General features: G+C 54.4%; 1 protein-coding gene across 1 annotated transcript; it reads right to left on the reverse strand.

Annotated features, from left to right (window-relative positions):
• Positions 1-747: 747 nt before the first annotated feature.
• GCGR (glucagon receptor) lies at positions 748-4,886 on the reverse strand. The gene is made up of 13 exons (XM_061141261.1): positions 4,827-4,886; positions 4,619-4,721; positions 3,747-3,854; positions 3,543-3,664; positions 3,339-3,445; positions 3,099-3,255; positions 2,851-3,010; positions 2,706-2,766; positions 2,329-2,398; positions 1,921-2,009; positions 1,645-1,783; positions 1,529-1,570; positions 748-1,208 (listed from the first exon to the last, which is right to left on the reverse strand). The coding sequence occupies exons 1-13, from the start codon at positions 4,884-4,886 to the stop codon at positions 987-989; spliced, it is 1,440 nt and encodes a 479-aa protein (XP_060997244.1). The 3' UTR covers positions 748-986.
• Positions 4,887-24,076: the final 19,190 nt, after the last annotated feature.

Consider the following 24,076-nt stretch of genomic DNA (forward strand, 5'->3'; position numbering starts at 1 on the left):
ATGAACATCAGCCCTCACTGACTACTAAGCAGGGTGCCCACCCACCACACAACGGACAACACCCTCATGCACAGCTGTCGTGCTGGAGTAGCAAGGACTGCAGGGACTTACTGTGAACTCTGTTGGGTTGTGCCACAGTCTTAGGAAAACTCTGCTTTGCCTGCACTTGGGTGGTCTCGATTTGGGGCATTCCTCTCTCCCCACTTAAGTTGGCAAGGTGGACTGTGATGCTGGGGTGGAGGCAGAGACCAGTAGAGGACATCCAGTTCTGGCCTGTCCAGTGATGCCCTCACTGGGCCTGAGTCCAGCCCTGGCTGCGGCTCCAGCAGGGAACCAGATGGATTCATGTGGGGTTGGTAGGACTGTGATGTCAGTGGCTCCCCCCTAGGCCATCAATGCCCTTCATTTCCCTCTGCAGGCGAATGGTGACCCTCCAGGGGTGGGGGGCCAAGACTGAATGGGCACTGTCCACTCTGGCTGGGGGTGGGGGTAAGCCCACCTAAACTGGGCTGGGGGCAGCACACACTGGTGGGGCACTGCCAGCCACCACTCACTCATCCTCAAGGGTTCCAGCTCCAATTCACTGGTATGACAGGGCAGCAAGGAGAAATCTGGAGGGTGTGAGCCCACACGGGCTGTCCATGGCCACTCCCTTCTCATGGGAAAGCCCTGGGCTCAGCCGGCCCTTCTCCTCCAGCCCAGCTCTCCACCCAGGGTGTACACAGAGCTCTTTATTGTTGGAGGACATGTTTCCTTGAAAGGGGACACACTGACCCAGGATGACAAAGGGGCACACGTTCACAGAACAGCTTTCCCACCACAGTCCATCCCCCACCCCTGGGCACAGAGCAGGTGCCCTCAGACCACCACACTGGGGAATGTGTGGACAGTGGGGTGCTGTCTTGCTTCCACACTCTAGCCTTTGTTGGACATCAGTTCCAGATTTCTGGTGATGGCCTCTCTGGGCCTCTGGAGTTCTGGGGGCTTCACTGGGGGTTTTCGGCCGATCCAGGAAGGCCACCAGCCAAGCGGGTCTCAGCAGAGGGGTCCTGGCTGGTCCCATTGCTGCCACTGCCCCTTGAAAGCAGCAGCTTCTCACTGGGGGGGCCCCTGAGGGGCCTGGTCATGTGGCTGCCGGCGTGGCGCTCCTCCTGCAGTGCTTTGCCCTCACGCCAGCGATGCCAGCGCCGCAGCAGCTCTGACTGCACCTGGGGTGGGCAGGTGGGTCGGGCCATACCCAGGGCCTAGCCCCTACCACCCTCCCAGGATCCCCAAGCTGCCAGCTTTGAAGGGCAGTGTGGTGCCCTGGGTATGGAGCCAGGCAGGCTCTGTCACCACAGAAAGCTGGGGACATCTGGGAAGCCCTCACTCTCTAGGTGCAGGGCTGAGGCTGACCCAACTTGGCAGGCCTGACACCCAGCATCCAGCAACTGAGCCCAGTAAGTGCAGGTGGACACAAGGGGCTTGCACCTCTGAGGGGTAGGGTGAGGGTGTCTACACTCCCCCTGACACACACCACATCACCTACCTCCTTGTTGAGGAAACAGTAGAGAACAGCCACCAGCAGACCCTGGAGAGAATGGGGGGGGGTGGTCAGGGCTGCTCAGGGCCTGGGTTTTGGGCGGTTATGGGGTAGGAAGGCACCTGAAAGGAGCTGAGGAAGAGGTCGAAGAAGAGCTTGGCGGAGCGCAGGGTGCCCTGGGCATGCTCATCGGTCACAAAGGCGAATACCACCTCGTGGACTCCCAGCAGAGGGATGAGGGTCAGTGTGGACTTGGCCAGCCTGCGGGGGCAGAGCCTGAGCCACCTGGCCCAGGCCCTCACCAGGGCTCTGGTGCCCCACACCCACCTATACCCGCTCTGGCCCCCGGGGGTGTCCGGGTCTGTAAGCCTCCTACCCCCCCACAACCCCACACCCACCGGAATTTGTAGTCAGTATAACGCATCTGGTGGGCTCGCAGCTTGGCCACCAGGAGGTGAAGGATACGGATGAAGATGAAGAAGTTGATCTGTGTATGTGGAAGACACAGCTCAGGGCAGCCCTTGGTCCCCCCATCCCTCCTGGAGGTGGGCCGGGCAGCCAGCCAGGCCCTGGCTTCCGGGGCCCTAGGGCTGTGGGCACCCACTCAAGGATGAGAAGCCTGGCCCGAGGCAGGGCACTGGCCAGTGTCCTGGCAGAGTGCCAGGCCTCCCTCCCTGTCCACCCAGGCAGGATGCTGTCTGTTTCCCTGGGCTGCTGCAGGCCAATGAAGGAAGGGAGGGGCGGGGGGCAACTCCAGCAGCCTCTCAGCCCTCCCTGTGGTGCCAGCAGGTGCCCTGTTTCCTCACCAGGATGGCCAGGAAGACAGGGAAGCGCAGAATCCACCAGAAGGCCATGTTGTCATTGCTAGTCCAGCACCTACAGGGCAGGGACTGCTTGTGTCCTGGCAGCCTCCCAGCATTGCCCCTCCCCGCACCACCACCCGCCACCCCGTAGATTCTATGGGATCTAATTAGTGCCTCAGGAAAAGAAGGGAGATAATTACCAATGACCTCCACCCTGGGGCACCAGGTTTGCTTACCACCCCCCACTGATGCTGGCCAGAGACCCCGAGCCACTTTCACATTCTGAAGCCACATGGCCATTCCGCAAGGGGCTGGGCTCACCTCCCAGCCAGGAGAGGTGAGCCCCTCTCCAGCCCGCCCTCCAGTCAGCCAATACTCACTGGATGTTCTCAAACAGACACTTGACCACGGCCCAGGGGATGACGAACAGCATGGGGGCACCTGTGGAGGGGAGAAAACAGCTCTGGTCCCAGGGCCCTGGACTGCCTGCCGTCACCCCTGACCCCCGCACACCAGTCCACTCACCCCAGCCGATGCCCAGGTAGAGGGGGAAGCAGCTCCTCTCGGGGACGGCGGCGAGGCTCAGCAGGCTGTGCAGGTACACGCCCTCCACCAGCAGCCAGCAGTAGTTGGCCACGATGCCGTACTGCATGAACACTGCGGCCACCCGGCAGCCAGCCACTGCCTGGCCACGGGGGCAGCGTGAGCACAGGTCTCCCAGCCGCCTGCCACCCCGGGGCCCGGAGGCCAAGAAACCGGGTCCAGGCACTCACCCCATCACTCAGCCAGACGCTCACGCTGATGTCGTCCCCGATCCTCTGGCTGTAGCGCGTCTTGAGCAGCGTGTCGATGACCAGCACGGAGCTGGCCTTGAGCATGAAGGACACGAACAGGTTCATGTGGATGTAGTTGCGGGTGCAGTGCAGCTTACTGTGGGCACGGCGAGTTAGTCCCTGCCCCCCTGCCCACTGTGGCCCCGCCACCCCCACCCCCGTGCAGGTCAGTGGGTGTACCTGAGGCCCAACAGGGTGGCGAGGGCCAGGAGCAGGGCCCCCAGGGACAGGGAGTAGCCCACCGTGTACATCACCTGGAAGCTGCTGTACATCTTGGCCACCTCCTTCTGCAAACGGCAGTGGCCAGTCGGGGCTGGAGGGGGCCGCCTTGCCCGACCCCACCCTAACCCCAACCCCACCCTGTAGCACCCACCGCGGGCTGACCTGCACTTCAAGCTCCTCGTTGTCCATCTGGCACTGGGAGGCGTTTCGCCACGGCTGCCCCCGAGGCCCACGCACCCACTGCCCATCGGGCCCACACCTCTTGAAGACGAGGCGGTGCTGCACTGGGAGGGGCAGGCTCTGGTCAGCGCCCCGCCCCCACGCTCGACCCCCTTGGCCAACCCCCCACATCCCTCCTGCGGTTACCTTTGTGGTACCAGGGCAGGTACCAGGGGCAGGAGATGTTGGCCGTGGTGTTGGGAGGGGTGTCCGGCCAGCAGGAATATTTGTCAAAGGTTCTGTTACAGACCAGCTCTGCAGAGGCGGGGCCAGGGTTGCTCCTCAGCAGGGCCCGGCCCCCACGACCCCTGCTACACGCTCTCTGCTCCCTGCAGTGCGTGCTGACCATCCTGCCTGCCCCGGACGCCTCTGTCCAGCCCGGTCCTGAGCTCCAGCTCTGCCTGGTCACCTCCCCTCGGATACCCCGCCTCTCGCCCCGGGGGGGTCTCCCCTCTTCCTAGTGCCCCTCTGGCAGCACTTCTGTCCCTGGAGGCTGAACCCCAATTCTGTTGCCATCCTTCTGGTCCCAACACCAGCCCCCTTCCTTGCCCAGACAATGGCTTGGCTTCCCAGGCAGCTCCTCCTGCCCTAGTCTCTCTCTCTCTTTCTGCACCTGAGTGATCTTCAGCACTTGTTCAGAACACTGGGGCCCAGTCTGCCTGAGCACTCCAAATAATGGCCCATCTCCCTGCCCATCACTAGGCCCGATGCCCTCTGCTTGCCCCTCCCGGTTCACTTCCCCCACACATTGCCTGCTGGGCCTTGAGCTCCATGGGAGCGAAGACTGTGTCCAGGCCTCAGGCATGGAGGGCTGGTGCCCGGCAGCAGAGGAAGGTGGTAAAGCACCCCAGTTCTGGGGCAGTTCTACCATTTCTTAGACACCCTGATCTGCAGCCCTGGGCTAGTCACTAGCTCCTCTGTGGCTCAGTTTCCTCACTTGTAAATGGGTGGGTGGGGGTTGGGGGCACAGGGCTTTCCCATGATGGGAGCACTGGACTCGGGCCTAAGGTGGGTCTCACCAGTCGGAGGGGGCAGCAGGCTCAGGTTGTGGAGACACTGGTCACCATAGAGCTTCCACTTCTCAAACAGGAAATCCATCACCTGAGCAGAGGGGGTCTGTGGCTGGTGAGGGAACAGACGGATAGACGGAGGGGACAGAGGCGTCAGCACGAGGAGCAGGCAGCCTGGTGGGAGTCAGGGGCTGGGTGGGGGGCTGGCAGCACTCACCTGGCAGGCCAGCAGCAGCAGCAGGAAGAGGTGGGGGTAGCGTGGCTGGATGGGGGGCATGCCTCTGGGAAGCTGCCCCCCACATCTGGCTGGGGTTGCACAGCTGGGGCAAAGAGGTCCTCGTGGGTGCACGCTCCTCTGGGGTTGCGAGTATCAGAGCAGCAGGGTCTGTGCGGTGGGGGGCAGGCTCTGGTGTGAAGAGGCGCAGCTGGTTTCTTTCATGATCAGCAGGGTGTCCTGCTCCCCTAAAACCACCCCTCCCTCGGAGTCTCCGAATCCTACTGATGGAATGGGAGCTGGGAGGGAAGTTATGCAAGAAGTGGTCACTCTGCCACTTGGGGGTTGGGGTCTGGCCCCGTGCCTGGGGGTTTGGCGCCATCACCCAAGGGGAGCTGCTTTCTCACGGCCCGTGGCTGTCTGTCTGGAGGCTGGGCCAGCCCCAGAGCCCCTCCCCTCCACGCTAGCTAAGTGATCGCTGTCCTGCCTGGTACCAAAGATGTCAGTGGGGGAAGCAGCCTCCCTAACTGCCCACCTCCTCCTTTGGCCCTCACTATCCTTCCCACTATTCTTAGCCCCTGGGAAAGTCAGCTTGGCAGGCCGGGGTAGGGTGCTGGGACCATCCATCATCACTTAGTCCCCAGGGATGCGGTTATTGAGGTGGCCCTGGGCCAGCTTCCAGCCTTGCCAGGAGCCAGGAGTGCCAGGCATATACTTAAGGTGGTCCCTGGCAGAGGCATGCTCCCATGCCCAGGACTGGGGTGTCTAGGGGCTTCCTTGGGCCCCGCCTAAGACTCAAGCTGGGCTTCCTGGGTTCCCTGGGCCATAGCATGCAGGCAGCTGCAGTGTGTTCCTTTGAGACGAGCACTGCCGGGCTGCCAGGGGCTCAGAAGCAGGACCGCTGCCCTCGTGGTTCCTGCAGTGGGGGGGCCCGAGTTGCCTGGTCTTGGCCAGAGCCGTGCTTCAGGCATCAGCAGCCCCATCAGGCATCGTGTCACTGCTTCCAGAGTCCATCTTCTGCTCTACTGAATTCCACGAGGGCACAGGGAGGGGCTGCCTCACATGAGCACCTCTAGGACTGTGGATGGGCCCCTCCCACCAGGTACCCTGCCACAGAGTGAGCACGTGGTGGACTGATGGATGGACAGATGGACAAAACTGGCTGGCTGGAAGGCAGTGCCTGGGAGAAGCCAGGGAGGAGGTGGGGAGGAGGGGCGCAGCCTACGACTGAAGGTGGAGGGTTCCCGGACAACCCTGGATCTCAGTCTCCTCCCATCGGAGTCCAGATGGGCCCTCAGGGGGCCAGCTCACGTGGACTCTCCTATGATTCACTCCTCACCCTTCATGGGACGCCATGGGGTGAGTCTACATGGCCTGCAGTGGGGCTCCTCACCCTGGCCCTTGGGCCAGGGTGTGGGTCAGGCCTGGTGAGGCAGGGCCCAGGAGTCACTGGTCTGCGGGCCCTGGTCTAGGTGAGGAGCCAAGGTTTAGGGCTGCTCTGGAGGAGCTGGACCGGAGGGCTCTCCGAGGGAGTAGCCCCCCAGGCGGGTGGAGGACGAGGGGTGGTTCAGGTGTCCCTAGCCCAAGGGGCCTTATCTCCTGATTCTTATCAAACAGCCTGCGGCCCTGCCCTTGCCCACCCAGGCCACAGAGCCTGCTGTGTGAGGAGCACCGTGCCCTGCTGCTGGAGAAGGGGAGACGGGTGGGCCGGCTCAGGGAGGCAGAGGCAGTCTGGATAACTAGAGGCTGGAGGGACGCGGGAGGCAGAGTGACAAAGGATGGCTGGGGCGGAGCGGACGGTGCACAGCAATCAGGGGACCTGGGGAGAAAAGATACTGGCCGATAAGCTGTCCCCGCCCAAAGGCCCTGCAGCCGGTGGTGAGGGGAGGGCGAAGTGGCGGGGCTCCTCCAGTGAGGAGCTCCAAAGCAAAATGTCGGCCCCCTCAGAGCCCAGCTGGGGGTGGGGGAGGGCGTGGCCCAGCAGTGCCCTGACCTTCCCACCTGAAAAGTGGAAGTTCACCTTGCTGACTTCCTAGGGCTGTTAGGAGAACTCAGGGTGGGCAGGGCAACAGCTGGGCCAGTCTGCCTTCCAGGTAGGAGTCAGTCAGTCTGGGAACCGCAGAGAGAAGCAGAGCCCCAGGGTAGAGGGGGAGGAAGGATGGGCTGCCCTGGGGCCCCAGCCAGGGCAGGGGAGGGGGGCGATCCTCCATACCCTTTAACTCTCGTCTGGCACATGGGGCTGGGAATCCTTGAAGATTCACGCCACACAGTTCAGTACCTACAGATCCCAGGCTGGGTAACCGGTTCAAGGCACCCAGGGCCCCAGGGCCCTAGGGATCAGAGCAGCAGCACCCCGCCACCAATTTAAGAGGAGGATGACTGCTCTCACTAAGACTCTGATAGAAACACAAGAAGCGGCAGAAATGGATGAGGCCCCCCATGCCTTTCAGGGGAGTACGGGCCACCTCTCTGCATGAAGGCTGAGTACGGGATGACTTTCAGCTGTGTGCAAGGCGGAGGTCCTGCGGTCCCTGCCCTGAGCACTCAGGTGTGAGGCTGACCCCACAGGAGAGGGGGACATTGCGGGGCCCAGTTCTGGTCCTAGGACCAAGGACAAATATTAATAATTTAACTTCTCAGAGCCTCAGTTTCCTACTTGCAAAATCATTGGCTCCTCATCACCAAAGAGTAAATGAGCTTTGCCACTTAAAGAGGAGAACAGAGTATCACGTCCAGGCCCCCTCCCTACCGTGGGGGACACTGCAACCCCAGAGGCAGCCTGCCAGCCCCAGGGATAAATATTTGTTGAATGAATGAGGACTGAGACCTGGATGCGGAGGTGCCCCTCCATGCCTCCCATTGGCTGTGGCATCAGGCAGGGCTGCTGTTTTCCACCTTATTACTCTCCTGGAACGGCCGGGAGCCGGTGGGGGATGGGGGACTAACAGCAAGGGACCAAGCCTTCTCCGTTCACCGACCTGGAGGCTCGGCTCCCTCTCTGGCCCTGGACTGCACCCGCCCAGCACAGGTAGCTCAGGATTAGACACTGATGGGGTGGGACGGAGGGCCAACTTTCTCCCAGCCCCAGCTCACCCCCTCCTCTGTTTTCCAGCCTCCTCCACTCCACGGGCGGGGGCCGGGGGGCATGTGTTCTGTCCCCTGCCTGGCAGAATGCACCACTCCTAGGGGCTCAAAGCTCAGCCATTTCCCCAGTTTATCTTGGGGATGTCCCAGACTCCCAGACTCCCAGACCGGGAAATGGGGAAAAGACCCCCCCAGGATGGTTGGATCTCCATGAGGTGGGTGCTGGTCACCCCAGCTTCTGAATGGGGCCTGCCAGCTTCTGATGAGAATGGGCTTGCTGGGTGTTTGTGAAACCAGAGCAAGTGGCAGAAGGTCATGGCCCCAGGGCGAGATCAGATCACCGGCCACAGGTTGTTGACAAAGCCTGATTCCTGCCTCCTCTCCCACTCGGTGGGGGCAGGGCGGGCCTGGAAGAGGGCCAGGGTGCTATTGCCCCACCAACCCTCATCCCCCAGCACAGAAGGGTGGACAACATCCCGAGGGGTCCTTGGAGAATGCAGGTGCCCAGACATCAGGAGTCAGTAGGTTCCTGGTAGGGGCAGAAACCCTGCAGCCCCTACCTGTGAGTGGGGGCTGCCCGGTGAGGAAAGAGCAGACTGGACAATGCCCTGCCCTCTCTGAGGATCAGAGTGACAAATGTAGGCTCCCCAGATGAACGTATCAGGCTGGGTGCTATCGCCCCTCGGCCCCTCCGGGGAAACCCGGGTAACCAAGACACTGCTGGGCAGCTTTGGGGGGCAGCCGCGACTGGAGTAAAGCAGGGCTGCCCAGCGCCGGTCCCCACGCTTCTGGGGGTGTCTCCGCGGTTCTGTGTATGCGCGGGGAGGGGAGAAGAGGGGGTGCTGGAGGGAGGAATCGGGAGTGGAGGGGGCGGCATGACAGAGCGCCCGGCGGCCACAGACACCCCACTTTTTTCCCCCTGGGACGCGCTCCCCCAGGAGGAGAGGACGGAGGAAGCGAGGAAGCGCCGAGACACGCCAAACTGCCCTCCGGGTAGTTCGGAACCAGGTTGACCCTTCCGAGCTGGAAGGGCGCATCCTGGGGTTGGGAAGGGGGTGTCCGACGGATGTGGAGGGCGATACCCAGGGCCGAGACCGCCCACCTACGAGAGGGGTGCGCGCCAGCCAGTCCCGCGCACCAGCCTTCGGCCCCTGGCCGGGAACGTGCCCTCGGGCAGGTACCAGGTGCTCACCACGCGCCTCTCCGGTCTCTCCCTGCTCTCCGCCGTCCTCCGCGCGCTCGGGTCGGGGGCCCCCACCGCTCGCCCCCGCAGCGCTGCCTGATCAGGGTCGGCGCCTGCTCCGCGCCCTAGCCCCGCGCCAGCCACACGCAAACTTTCCGGCGGCGGCGGCGGCGACGCTGGGCGGCGGCGGAGGGGGAGGGAGGGGGCGGGGGCAGGAGCGGCTCGCAGGTGGAGCGGCGGCCGAGGGTCCCCGCCTGCGGCTCCGGGCCCCTGCCCGCGCCTCCGCCCTCCCGCCGCGGCCGCGGGGAGCGACTCGGCCGCCCCGGAGCTCCTGCCCGACAGACCCCTCCCTGCGCGCCGGTGCCGGCACCTGCCTCGCGGACTCCTGTCCTGCGGAACTCTCCCCGAGAACACCGCCCCGCAGACCTTCTCACTCAGAGCTCACTGGGCAGACCCCCGCCCGGGGAACCCCGGCCGGCCGATTGCAGCTCCCAGCCGGGAAAGGAGCGGTGGACGGACAGGTGGGATGCGTGGTAGGCGCGCGACCAGAGATGGGGGCTGTGGCCCCCTGCCCTTTCCTCTCACTTTCTCCGCGTTTTGGGCCCTTGCCACTTTTTTCCTGGGTGCTGATTGCGGGAAGGACTGACGCTCCACTTACCCTGCAACGTGTCTCCTAGGTGACCTTTCCAGTGCCCAGAGCAAGCTTGATTGGAGTGGGGGCCAAGGCCCTCCACGGGCCGAACCCACGCCAGGCGGGGAAGGGTGGCCCCTGGGATGCCTCTTTAAGCCCGGGTGTCCCAAGTCTTCTCCCTTAAGCCCCCTCCGAGCCGTTCATCCATCAGCCCCCCACCCCACCCTCTACACCAAGCCGGCTGCCCAGAGTGCCTGGCCACTGCTTCTCCTGCTTCGAGAGGAGAACGCTATGCTCCTTCCCACACCTCCTCCTTCCCACATCTCCTCCTTCCTAATGCCAGATCCCAGATTCACCCTCCTGACTATGTCCTCGTCTCCCCGCCCCCGCCTCGGGTCTAAAGCCAGCCAGCATCTCAACTGCCGCTTTAGGACCCCTTTCACTTTCTCACCTGCATCCCTACACACACCCCAGTGGTCAGTCCCCAGTGACCTCAGGGTCACCAAACCACATGGACACTTTGGGGCCTCATCTTTCCTGGCATTTCAGGATCTGGGGACCCTGATGGTCATGCCCTCCTATGGAACGTTCTCCCATGGCTATGGTTTCCAGGCTGGCATTCCCATCTCCTCTCTGCACTCTTCTCCGCTTTCCCTTGGACAGTTCCCCATGTACCACCGGGTCTCCTGGTGTTCACACTGCTAGATGCTCAGGACCACACCAGGACCCCTCTCCACTGGCCTGCTGCCATTTCCTGGATGCACTTCCTCGGCCCGCCCACCAGCTGGACACCCTGCAGGGATCCTGAGATTTCCAGTCATCACCAAATCCTAATTATCCCTCTCATGTTTCCCTGGAATCCACTGTCAACCACTGTCCTGGGTGCCTTCCCTGACCCACTGGGTCAGCTCTTTTTCAGATCTTTGGGGCCCTTCTCTAAATTCTACTTCTGTTTTGGGGGCAGGAGGACTTTGGAACACGTGGTTCTCCTCTACCCATGGCTCCCCCACCTTCCAGCCCCCAGAGCAGAGCTGCAGCTGGTCCCAGCACCCCGTGACATGCGCACAGGTAGTCGGTGCTTGGTAACCTGACCTCTACACACCTGCCCTGCCACTGTCTGAAGGCTCAGGATGGGGGAGTATTACTGAGGGTGCCCTCCAGACCCCCATTCTTACCAGCCCACCTGGAAGCCTGCCCTTAGAGCAGCCTGTTTTGGTTCAGGCAGTGGCCAGAAGGCAAAGGTCAGAGGCAAAGTCTAGCTCTGCTTGTATAGGGCTAACTGCGAGTGCTGGGTTCAGGTGCTGGGGGAGGGGAGCTTTCTGAGATGGGTCCCCAAAGACCGCCATCCTCCATGCTCTTCTCCCCTCCCCTGGCGCCTCTCTTCCAGCTCTCCTCCCACCTCTCTGGCAGTGGGGCACCCATACAGACCACACTGATCTGAGTAGGTGGAATCTTGCTTGTGACCTTGGTGGGCTCCTGCCTCACCGTGAGCTGGGTAACTGGCACCACTCTGGGTGTCTGTGAGGCTCAGGGCAGAAACTAGAGGTTCTTCCTAGAGGTGGGATTAACCTGAGGACCTGGGAAGGTCATCCCTGCTGTGTGATCTTCAGAGAGGCCCTCTGGACCTTGTTTTCCTGAAGATGTTTTGGTTGGGTGGAGGCCCGGCAGTCTGGGGGTAGGTTCTGGTTGGCCCCAGTTGGGTTCTAGCAGGAAGAGATGAGAAAGAATAAATGTAGAGTGTATGATATGGGGGTGGGGGCATACCTGAAATGTGTGGACACAATGGGGAGCAGAAGGCAGAGGGAGAGGGAACAGATGGGGGTGAGGGCCCCCACCCCGGGCTGGGCCACCTTTATTTACATAACTGAATTCATAAGACATAAATAGACCAGAAACTGGGAACGAAGGGGGCTGGGCCTTCCCACGGAGTGTTGGAGGTCTGGAGACTGAGGAAGGGGCCTGTCTACCACTGAGTCCCTGAGGGTCCTGTTGGCGCCTTGGAGATGTGCTGGTTCCCATGTGCCAGGGCAGGCGGGGGGCTGGGGGCTGCCCTCTGCAGCCTCAGAAGTGCTGTTCCGTCTGCCTGTGCTGTGGGCTCTGGAGGGCACATCAGTAGAGCTCAGTTTAGGCATTTGGCTGAGTGGTATGAGCTGGTACTGCCGACAAAGCCAGCAGGGAGAATCTGACACCCCAGCCTCAAGTTCTGGGGGGAAGATGATGATAAGTGGCCCAGAAAGAGGTGGCCTTACAAGGTGGTTCGTGGCCAGATGCAGTGGTTCGTGGCCAAATGGGGGTGGTTCGTGGCCAGACAGGGTGGTTCGTGGTCAGACTGGGTGGTTCTCGGTAGAAACCCAGGGCAGAGGGACCCTGGATTTGGGAGCTGCAGAAAATGGGGCAGAGGGAAAAGAGATGGTGCCCCCAGAGAGACAGCTGTTAACGTCACAGGGTGGTTCCTTTCAGATCTCTTTACTGTGCCTTAATACATTGCTTTTGATAGTTTTATGTCTAGGTATTCCAGCACAGTTGGTAACACAAGCATTTCCCCATCTTCATAAGAAGTCCTCTCAACACCATGGTACATGTGCACTTAGTATTCCATTGTGTGGGTCTGTCAGACTTTACTCAACCATTCACAGGATATAGGAATCAAAAAAGGGAACAGTCCAAAGCTGTTTCAGGTATGCCCCATCCCACCCCAGGGAATGAGCCCCAAACTGCATCCTGGTGCCTCACTCAGATGTGCTTGAGAGACCAAGAACCAACAGAAGAGAGGACACTGGAGGAAACAAGAGCTAATGCAGGGACCAGAAGAAAACTTCAGACGATCTTCCTCAGATAGGGAAAGACAAAGCACCCATGCGACTAGGAGAGGGCACTTCAGAAAACTGGAGGAAAACAAAAAAGAGTCCTTGTAAGGTACAAAATAATATCTGAAAACTTAAAAATTTGGTAGAAGGATTGAAAGAAGGAGTTGAAGAAATCTCACAGAAGAAAGAACAAAAATCAGAGAGACAGAAACTAAGGGATGGTGGAGGATCCATATGGGAAGTCAGAGGGACAGAGTTTCCAAAGACCAGTGGAGGAGGAAGACCATTGTGAAAAGTAATACAAAGTTCTTCCTAGAACTTCCCTAGTGGGAAAGTCTGCCAAGTACCCGGCACAATAAAAACAGCAAACCAGCTAATGGATTAAAAAATTCAACCATGTTGCATCCTCATGAAGTTTCAAACTCATCAGAATAAAGAGAAGATATGGAAAGTTTCTAGAGTGTGAACAGAGGTCTCCTGGAGATGGGCACTGCTCAGCATGGCATCAGACCTGTTGCCGGCAGCTGAGGGAGCCACGTTCCCAGTGACAGGATTTCTCACCTTATATCCTCTTACCAGGGCCACCATCTTCCAAGTTATGCCACAGGTTGTGAGGGCAGAATAAGGACATTTCCAGACACCAGAGGACTCTTAACTTCCCATGCAGTTCTTCTTAAGAAGCTCCAAGCTTGAGCCACCCAGCATGGAGTGGGGTGCCATCCAGTCAAGAAGACACTGGATTTTGAAAGCTTAGTATAAAAATAGAACATAAAGTGTCATGAATCGTTTGTGCTGGTACATGTTGAAGGAATCCTCTTCCCGACAAATTGGGTCAAATAAAAGGTTTTGTTGTTCAGTCACTAAATCGTGTCCAACTCTTCTGTGACCCCATGAACTGTAGCCCGCCAGGCTCCTCTGTCTATGGGTTTTCCCAGGCAAGAATACTGGAGTGAGTTACCATTTCCTACTCCAAAGGATCTTCCCAACCCAGAGATTGAACCCATGTCTCCTGCATTGGCAGGCAGTTTCTTTACCACTGGGCCACCAGGAAAGCCTTCATTTCATCAGTTCCTTTTCCTTTTTAAATGTGGTTACAGAATATTTGAAATGACACGTTGGTTCACCGTTGTGATGCAAAATATTTCTGTTGGCCGGCACTGTCTAGAAACACCAAGAAATTCTATCAAGAAGGAAATGTAATCATAGCCCCAGGTCACCCACCGACCATTCCACCAGCAAAATTTCCACAATTAGGGTACGAATGCAGAAGGTCATGATGCCTCTGGATTGAGGGGGGGGGGGGGGGAAGGGGTCATGAGGGCCCTGGTGGGGGTCCTGGGAAGTTGGGATAATGCTGTACAAAGCAAATCAAGACTGATCCAAACTATCGATTGAGCACCTACTGTGTCCTGGATGCTGGGAGACCGAGGGAAACTGACATCTTAGGAGAGGGAGGCGGACAATACACAACCCAGCAGATCTGCATGTTCCTGCTGTGACGTCAGGTTCTGATAAAATACGGCAGATGAGGAGATAGAGTGAAGAATGTGGTTACTGTAGATATTTTCTTAAAGTCCTGGATGTTCCCAGACCTTGCCTACTCCTCCCCCTAAAATTTCCATTGCTCCAAACTGGGTGTTTCTCCCTTAGTTTTCCATACTGCTGTTGCACAAATATGGAAATGATGCATGATATCTGTGGCAGGTTGGTTTTTTTCTTCTTGTTGTCGAAGTATTGTTGATTTACAGTTCCATGGCCTCTTCTTAAAACACCAGCTCTGATATATCTGTTTTTCCACTCAGAAGTATGCTTTTGGGCTGCATTTGTGCTGACCCAGGTTGGGGAGTGAGTATTTAGTTATTATTTGAGGGGATCACAATGGAGCTTTTTACTTGAACCCCCTAGACGTGTAAACACCTAGGGAAAAAAACTCAACTCTCTCATTTTTGGTCTAAAATATTAAAAATAAGGACTTCCCTGATGGTCCAGTGGCTAAGACTCCATCCTCCAATGCAGGGAGTCCATGTTTGATCCCTGATCAGGGAATTAGATCCCACATGCTGCAACTAAGCATTTGTATGCCACAACTAAAGATCTCACGTGCTGCAATGAAGATCAAAGATCCCACGTGTTGCAGTTAAGACCCAACGTGGCCAAAAATAAATAAATAAATTTTAAAAAACGTTGTGGGGGGCTACAAAAGTGTACTATAAAAATACATATAGAAAAAAAAAATACATATAGGACTTTTTTGTTGCCCCCAAATTCCTTCATGACACCCTGTAGTCCATCCTCCCCCTCCAGGCCCCTAGCCATCACTGACCTGATTTCTGGGCCTATGGATCTGCCTTTCCAAGAATACATATAAATAGAATATGTAGTCTTTTGTATCTGGCTTCTCATATATGGCAAAGTTTTTGAGATCCACCAGTGATACAGCCTGTAATAGTGGTTCCTTCTGTTTGTTGCTGAGTCCTGTTCCACCAGATGGGTGACCTGAGATTTTGGTTATCCATCCAGTTGGTGAACATGGACATTTGGGTTGTTCCCAGTTTGTGTGTGTGTGTGTGTGTTGGTTGGTTGGTTGAACTACATGGCATGAAGGATCTCAGCTTCCTGGGACCGAACCCCCGCCCCTTGGACTGGAAGCGCAGAGCCTTAACCATTGAATAATCATGGAATCTCAAGTTCTCAGATTTTGGCGCTGTGAATTCGTCTCCTCTAAACGGTTGTGTGCAGATCTTTTTTTGTGTGTGTGTGTGCATATCTTTATGTGGACACATGTTTTCATTGCTCCAGAGGAAATACCTCCGGGTGGGATTGTGGTTCCCATGCCCATGTCTAACTTTATAAGAAACCTCCAAGCTCTTGTCCTGAGCGGCTTCACTGTCCTGCATCTCCAATGGCCTTGAGGGAGAGCTGCCATCACCCCGCATCCTTCTAGGCCCTCAAGCTCTTCAGGGTTTTGGAATTGTTGACTCTGATTTTTTTAGCCATTCCACTTCCAATGTGTTCCAATGCAAGTCCTTCACCAGATGCAAGTTTTGTAAATATTCTCTCCTATTCAATGACTTGCTCTCCTAATTTCTTATTTGTTCCTCAGAGAGCAGACATTTTTTAATTTTGATGAAATCCAAGTATCATATTTTTGTTTCAGGACTTGTGCTTTTTGTGCCCCTTCTGAGACATCTTTGCCTGATCCAAGGTGGCTAAGACTTTCTCCCGTGTTGTTGTTAGGAAGAGTATTTCATGATTTTTGATGCTATAGTGAAGGATAGTTTTGTAAAATTTCTGTTTCCAGTTGCTTATTGCTATTGTATAGAAATGCAACTGATGTTGCATAGAAAAACTGATGTGTTTTCTTCTGTTAATTTTGTATCCTATGACCTTGCTAAACTCATTTATTAGTTCTACTTGCGTGTGTGGATTCCTTTCTTCCATGTTTTCTCTTTAAGATTTGTCATTTCAGCCCTTACACATTGATCTCTGATTTATGGTAAGCTATCCTGGCATGTGGTGCAATGTGTTGTTTGTTTGGCAAATGCACCCAGTTACTCCAGCTCCATTTACTGAAAAGACTGTCTTTCTTCACTGAGTCTCAGCACCTTTGTAAAAAACTCTCTTGACCATTACTGTGGGTCTGTTTTTGAACTCTCTTCTATTTCATTGTTCTGTATGTCCATGTGTATGTCAATACTACACTCTCTTGGTTACTGTAGCTTTGTAGCATGTCTTGAAATTGGGTACTGTGACTTCTTCAACTCTTTTAAAGATGTTTTTGTGCTATATGTTCATTGCATTTTCATTTGAATATTAAAATCAGGTTGTCAACTACTACCAAAAAAGTCTACTAAGATTTTGATTGAGATTCAGTTGGGGAGAAAAGACATCTTAACGTTGAATCTTCCTAGCCACAAATAAGATGTATCTCTTCATTTATTTGGGTCTTCTTTAATTTCTCTCAGCAATGTTTGATCATTTCCAGTACAGAGGTCATGCAGATATTTTTTTGTTGTTGTTAGGAAGAGTATTTCATGATTTTTGATGCTATAGTGAAGGATAATTTTGTAAAATTTCTGTCTCCAGTAGCCTATTGCTACTGTATAGAAATGCAAATGATGTGTTTTCATTGGTTAATTTTGTATCCTATGACCTTGCTAAACTCATTTATTAGTTCTACTTGTGTTGTGTGTGTGGATTCCTTGGGTTTTTCTATGGAGGTGACCGTGTACTCTGTAAGAAAGGATGTTTTCTTCCTTTACAGTCTGTGTGCCTGGTTGTTTATTTTTTGGTAACTTATTGTACAGACTGTGACCTGTAGTACAGTGTTGAGCAAAAGTGATCAGAGCTCATATCCTTGCTTTATCCCCAATCGTTGGGAGAAAAGCATTCAACTTTCCACCAGTAAGTATGATGTTATTTATAGGTTTTACAGAGTTGCCCTTTATCAATTTGAGAATGTTTCCATTCATTCCTAGTTTGCTGAGAGATTTTTTCTTTTTAAATCATGAATGGATGTTGAATTTTATCAGATGTCTTTGGTTTTTTGTGAGATTTGTCTTTCTCTATTTCTGTACTGAATAATACTGATTTTCAAATGTTTACCAACCTTGCATTCCTGGGATACATTTCATTTGGTCATGAAATATTCTCTTTTTTATGTACTTCTGGGTTAGATTTGCTGACATTTTATGAAGAGCTTTTGCATCTGTGTTCATTAAGGATTTTAGTGTGTAATTTTATTCTCTTATAATAAGACAATTGTCTGGCTTTGGTATCGATGATATTGGCCTCATAAAATGAGCTGGTAAGTACGCCTCCCTCTTCTGTTTTCTGGAAGTCTGTATAGAATTGGTATTATTACTTCCTTAGACATTGATAGAATTCATTTCTGAAGCATCTGGGTCTAGACTGTCTTTTTTTGTAGGAAGGTTTTTAACTACACATTCACTTTTTAAAATAGACATAGTGCTATTTCCCTAGATATTGCCCCATTGCTATTTGAAATTATTGTGCCGATTTTTTAGTATCTTTAGCAGGATTTAGGGTTTCCCTGGTGGATTTAAGACTTTCTTTTGCTGGAATTCCCCAGCAGTCCAGCGCTCAGGACTCTGCATTTTCAGGATCTCAGTTCCCTGACCATGGATTGAACCACAGCCACAGCAGTGAAAGTCTAGAATCTTAACTATGAGGCCACCAGGGAACTCCTGATATTTTCTTACAGTAAAGGAAAAAGGTGTTGGGTCATTGTTGGTGGAAACATGTCTGGAATGGAGTGGAGCCTTCCTCCTGGGGCGGGTCTGAGCTGAGGCCCCTCCTCCCCGAGCCTCCTCCCAGGTATTCATCCTCCTTCCTTTCTGACCTGCCAGCTCCTCCTCCCCTAACCTTGACTTTGATTACAAGAGAAACTCCTACAAGTGGACTTTGCCAGCCCTGCCGCTCTCTGGCCTCAGCAGTCTTCCCAGGTCCCACTGCTATGGTAGCAGGTGGTCGCTGGCCTGAGCCCCCCTCCAAGCCTGTCCGTTCACACAGCCATGAATCCGGTGGAGGCTGCCTCTTCTTGCCCTCCACGCAGGCCTCCTCTGCCTGTTGGACACCATGGCTGCCCTCCTGTTGCCAGGGACTACCCCACTCCAAACTCACCTCCAATCTCCATCTGTGACCTCCAGATAAACTGAGGCTGGGGTGGCCACTGTGCATATGGGCCATGCCCAGACCGGACCTCTAGAGGGCAGGGGGTGTGCTCAAAGATGTGGGGGAGCCTGGAACAGGGAGAAGCCAGGCTCACCATAACCAGCCACAGTCACCCCCAAGTCTAGATCCAAGTCTAGATAGCTTCTAGGGCACCCAGGACATGTCCCCACGCACTGCCCATCTTCTGGGAGGGTCAGCTTACCCCTAGTGTTCACCCAGGTCCTCTGCAGGTTGGGCCCTGGGCCAATCCCCACCCACACACCCTCTTTAAAAAAAAATTTTTTTAGGGTATTCTTTTATTATTATTATTATTTTTATAATTTTTTTTTTTTTTACCCCATGGACTGCAGCCTACCAGGCTCCTCCGTTCATGGGATTTTCCAGGCGAGAGTACTGGAGTGGGTTGCCATTGCCTTCTCCAAAAAAAAATTTTTTTTTAAATTGGAGTAATGTTGATTTACAATGTGGCGCTAGTTTCTGCTGTACAGAGAAATGAATCAGTTATACCTACATATATATGCACTTTTTTTTAAAGATTCTATTCCCATGTAGATCTTTACAGGGCTTCTCAGGTGGTGCTAGTGGTCAAGAATCTGCCTGCCAATGCAGAAGATGCAGGAGATGCAAGTTGGGAAGATCTCCTGGAGAAGGAAATGGCAACCTGCTCCAGTATCTTGCCTGAAAAATTCCATGGACAGAGGAGCCTGGTGGGCTATAATCCATGGGTTCACAAAGAGGTTGACACAACTGAGTGACTGCACACACACAGGTCTTTACAGAGTACTGAATAGAGTTCTCTGTGCAAGTTGTAGGTTCTATGTATTCTATATATAGTAATGTGTATATGGTCAATCCAAGTAAGTAAGTAAGTGCTACTCGCTCAGTCGTGTCCAACTCTGTGACCCCTATGGACTGTAGCCTGCCAGGCTCCTCTGTCCCTGGGATTCTCCAGGCAAGAATGCTGGGGTGGGTTGTCGTTCCCTTCTCCATGGGATCTTCCTGAGCTAGGGATTGGATCCGGGTCCCTGCACTGCAGGCAGATTCTGAGCCACCTGGGAAGCCCATCTCCCAGTTTACCCTTCCCTCCTTCCTTTCCCCCTGGTAAGGACAAGTTTGTTTTCTCCATCTCCCCCACGGCCTCTCTGAATTCTCCCTGGAGGGTGGTGGTGGGGATCTGGCCTCTTTAAGAAAAGGTAACTGAAGAAGTTGAGCCTGCCTGAGGCCGCTCAGCCAAGGTGGAGGCAGTGGAAGCCCAGAAGCCTCTGTCTTGACCAAATGGGACACTGGACCTAGAGAATAATCTCTTCAGAGGGCTGGGGTCCCCGCTCCCATTTTACAGATGAGGAGCTTGAAGCTCTGGAAGCCAAGTGGCCAGTCCAGAGTCTTCAACCTGGGCTGACTGAGGGGTGCAGTGTCCTCCCTCCCTGGCCGTCGTTCTCTCTGCAAGTGACCCCTACTCTCTGGGTCCTGGCCTCTATCTTGCTGGCTGACTCTTGCCCTGAGCCACCATCAAGTTCGTCAGGCTGAGCAAAGTCACATCAGGTGGCATCCGGCGTGGCTCAATCAAATCAAACCACTTAGAGCGATGGGAGCAACAGGAAGGGGCCCCGGGGCTGCGGCCCCTGACCCAGGTACCCAGGGTGAGGGGGGCAGACAAGCCCAGGCCCCCATCTGGGCCATCAGGGCGGGATGCAGAGCACAGGTGAGGTGGGAATGGAGGAGGCAGGACCCAAGGGCTCCTGCAGAATGAGCCCAGGCCAAGTGGAATGGAGAAGGGGGTGACAAGGAGGCTGGAAAAGTTGGGGAGGGGTCCTGCAGGGCTGGGGGCCAGAGTGTAGGGAATGAATACTGAAATTTTGCTTGAGTCCGACTCACCCCAAAGCATAAGCACTTTCAGATTGTCCTCACTTCTTCCCACCACACCGTGTTCTTATAACCTCCGATGGTTCCCCTTTGCCTCCAGGGCTGTGTCTCCTCCCAGTGGTGCAGGATGGTCCACCGGCTGGCCCAGCTGGTCTTCCTTAGCTAGCTTCCCCAGTCTTCTGTCACCCATTCTCCCAGCTGGCCCCAGAGCTCACCTGCAGTGGCTCCTCTATGCCACGGACTTTCTACAGAAAAAATCTGATGGCTTCTCTGAGTGATGGCCTCAACCTCTGAGAGGTGGGAATTGATGGAACCCTGGAGCAAAAAAGCTGGGGTTTATCCACCATTCCCATTCCTCGAGGCAGCTGGTGATGGGGTCGTGACAGCTGCTCACCTAGAGTGGACTGGCCTGAGTCACGGGTGGGCAGGGACACACTGGTTGAGCCTTGTCTTCAGCATCAGAGAGATGAGGGGGAGGAAAGAGAAGTGTTAAGGGTTGGACATTGACTGGCCTGAAGCCTCGAAGAAATCTCTGGTCAGCCAGTTCAGGGTCCCAGTGAGATCCAGAGCCCTCTGTTTCCAGATGAGTTGTATCCCCCCAAATTGTGTATAATGGCAAAAAGCGAAGAGGAACTAAAGAGCCTCTTGATGAGGGTGAAGGAGGAGAGTGAAAGAGCCGACTTAAAACTAAATATTAAAAAAACTAAGATCACGTCATCCAGCCCCATTACTGCATGACAAATAGAAGCTGAAAAGGTGAAAGTAGTGACAGGTTTCCTCTTCTTGGGCTCCAGAATCACTGCGGATGGTGAGTGCAGCCATGAAATCAGAAGATGGTTGCTTCTTGGCAGGAAAGCAATGACAAACCTAGACAGTGTGTTGAAAAGCAGAGACATTACTCTGCTGACAAATGTCCATATAATCAAGGCTATGGTCTTCCCAGTGGTCACGTACAGTTGTGAGAGCTGGATTGGAAAGAAGGCAGAACACCAAAGAATTAATGCCTTTGAACTGTAATGCTGGAGAAGACTCCTGAAAGTCCTTTGGACAGCAAGGAGATTAAACTAGTCAATTTTAAGGGAAATCAACCCTGATTATTCACTGGAAGGACTGAACTGGACAGACTATTGCTGAAGCTCCAGTAGTTTGGTCATCTGATGAGAACAGATGACCCATTGGAAAAGTCCCTGATGCTGGGAAAGATTGAGGGCAGAAGATGGCGTCAGAGGATGAGATGGTTGGACAGCATCACTGATACAATGAACATGGAACTTGGGCAAACTCCGGGAGATGGTGAAGGACAGGGAAGCCTGGCGTGCTGCAGTCCATGGGGTCGAAAAGAGTCGGACACAACGACAACAAAAATATATATATATATATATTTGGCTGCACTGGGTCTTAATTGCAGCATGTGTGATCTTCAGTGTGGCGCTCAAACTCTCAGTTGTGACATGGGGGACCAGGGATTGAACCTGGGCCCTCTGCACTGGGAGTTCAGAATCTTAGCCACTGGACCACAAGGAAAGTCCTGCAGACTGTAAGTTGATAAAACTGTCGTTCAAGCCACCCAGTCTGTCCAACCATTGTGGCAGCCCCAAGACACTCATAGAGCCATCATGCAGTACGTAGAGTCACAGCCCCTAAAGCCAGAGGGCAGGTTTGCAGGTAGTCGGGTCAAAGACTTGATTCTGGGGAGGTGTGGGGCCGCAAAGGAAAGGACGTTTGTGCTTCACCGTCTCCTGGGCCAATGCCAGGACCCATAGCAGAGTGTGGACCCTGCAACCCAGATCGGGTGTCAGGGTGGAAACCCTCAGCCCCGGAACTCAGACCTTCCGAAACTGCTGGCAGCAGAAGTGGCCACAAGCCTGGCTGGAGGAGACCAGCCTCCCGCTGCCCAGGCCACACAGGCGTCACCAGGTAGGTGTCCTTCCCCAGGTCCGCCTGCCTCCCCTCCAAACCCCTGACCATCACGAGGGGCAAGTCTCGTGTGGCCTGATGATGGGCAGAAATGGATCATTTCCCAGGGAGCTGTGGCCAGGCAGGCGTGTGTCAGCAGGATCCGGGAGGAGGGGAAGTGGATATTGAGGATCTAGAGGAGGTGGTGGAACTGGGCTGGGGAAGGGGAAGGTATTGATAAGGGCATTTTCCAAATCTTGGCAAGGACACCTGGACTTGGTCCTAAGATGCCGTTGGAATGGCTCCTGGGAGACTGAGGGTGACAGAGTCTGGGGAAACGAGGAGAGCTGGGGGATGTATTTGCAAGAGGATCTGCAGCTGACGGAGAACAATGAGGAAAGCCCTGGGAGGGAGCACCCAGGCCCCCATGGCATGGCTATCACGTCCTTAGGTCTTTGCTGGGTGCTGGCTGGACACAGTTGGCTCCTTCCTTGGGGCCAGAGCAAGATGGCAGCCAGTCTTTAATGTCCAGTCTCACAAGGGACATCCTGTCACTTTGTCACCTTATATTAGAGGCAAGTCAAGTGTGCACTCAGTAGAGAGGACTTCATGAGGGCGTGGATGACAGGGTAGGGTCCTGGGGCAGTTAGAGGAGCCCCCTCAGGGAGTGGGGGTGGGCAGCCCGTGAGGGCATCGCTTCACTTTTATCCCTTAGAAAGGTCAAGGGTGGGTAACCCTTCCCTGACACTCCAGACCCGAGCCTCGACCCAGGACAGAGGAGACCACTCAGTTGTCTCCAGAGCTGCAGATGAGGGTGCTGACCCTGAGACCAAGACACGAAGGAACCATGAGGCCTCCCTGTTGGGTGGGGGCGTCCAGAGTCTTAAAGACCTAAGAGACAGAGTCCTTAAAAAGTTAGACATGATGTTTCGAGAGAACAGCATCGAAACATGTATATTATCTAGGGTGAAACAGATCACCAGCCCAGGTTGGATGCATGAGACAAGTGCTTGGGCCTGGTGCACTGGGAAGACCCAGAGGGATCAGGTAGAGAGGGAGGTGGGAGGGGGGATCGGGATGGGGAATACATGTAAATCCATGGCTGATTCATGTCAATGTATGACAAAAACCACTACAATATTGTAAAGTAATTAGCCTCCAACTAATAAAAATAAATGAAAAAAAAAAGTTAGACATGGAATCACCATGTGATCCAGCAAGTCCACTCCTGGGTGTATTCCCAAAAGAACTGAATATGGGGCTTGAACAGATATGTGTACATTCATTTCATAGCATCACTATTTTTTTAAAAAAATATTTATTATTTATTTTAGTTTTTGGCTCTGCTGGGTCTTGGTTGCTGCAAGTGGGCTTTCTCTTTGTATTTATATTACTTGTTATATTTTATTGTATTTTACCAGAATGAAAAAATTTTTAGGTCTTAAAATGCAGGGAGGCTCGTACACATCATACCCCCCCCTTTTTTTTTTTTACTCTTTTTAAAAAAATTTATTATTTATTTATTTTTTTAATTGAAGGATAATTGGTTTACAGAATGTTGTTATTTTCTGTCAAACTTCAACATGAATCAGCCATAGGTATACATATATCTCCTCTCTTTTGAACCTCCCTCCCATCTCCCTTCTCATCCTGCTGCTCTAGGTTGATACAGAGCCCCTGTTTGAGTTTCCTGAGCCAGACAGCAAATTCATACCCTTGTTTAATTCCGGAGCATGACCGCCGCCAGCACCAGCTGAATCATGGACAACCGTGAATTCGACCAGCTCCTCCCTCAGCCTCCACTGCGTCCTGCAGACACCCACCCAGGGAGCGTGCTTCCTGCGTCCTCATCAGAGGGGAAGTGGCGGCATGTTCCCCTGCCCTGGGGCCCTGTCTCCTCGGCTGCTGCTGCCAGCTCTAATGTTGGGAAACAGGAAAGATGTTTCTGGTTGTGAGTTGTTGGAAACTCAACTAGCTGGCTGGAAGGATAAATGGATGGAAAAACAAAATTCTTTAGGGTTCGGCCTGACCCTGACCCTCACCGGGGCCTGGTGGACCCTCTGGAGGGGCTGGCCTATAGAGCCCACGGTGACCA

The sequence above is a fragment of the Dama dama genome, chromosome 5 (assembly GCF_033118175.1).
Source record: "Dama dama isolate Ldn47 chromosome 5, ASM3311817v1, whole genome shotgun sequence".
Classification (NCBI taxonomy): domain Eukaryota; kingdom Metazoa; phylum Chordata; class Mammalia; order Artiodactyla; family Cervidae; genus Dama; species Dama dama.

Bases quoted from the DNA above. Each gene is read 5' to 3' on its own strand.
- GCGR (XM_061141261.1), bottom strand. From the start codon at position 4,886: ATGCCCCCCATCCAGCCACGCTACCCCCACCTCTTCCTGCTGCTGCTG. The intron at 3,256-3,338 runs GTACACCCACTG...CCGTGCCCACAG, and splicing joins GCCACCCTGTTGGGCCTCAG to TAAGCTGCACTGCACCCGCA. The intron at 2,010-2,328 runs GTGAGGAAACAG...CCACATACACAG, and splicing joins CTGTCTTCCTGGCCATCCTG to ATCAACTTCTTCATCTTCAT.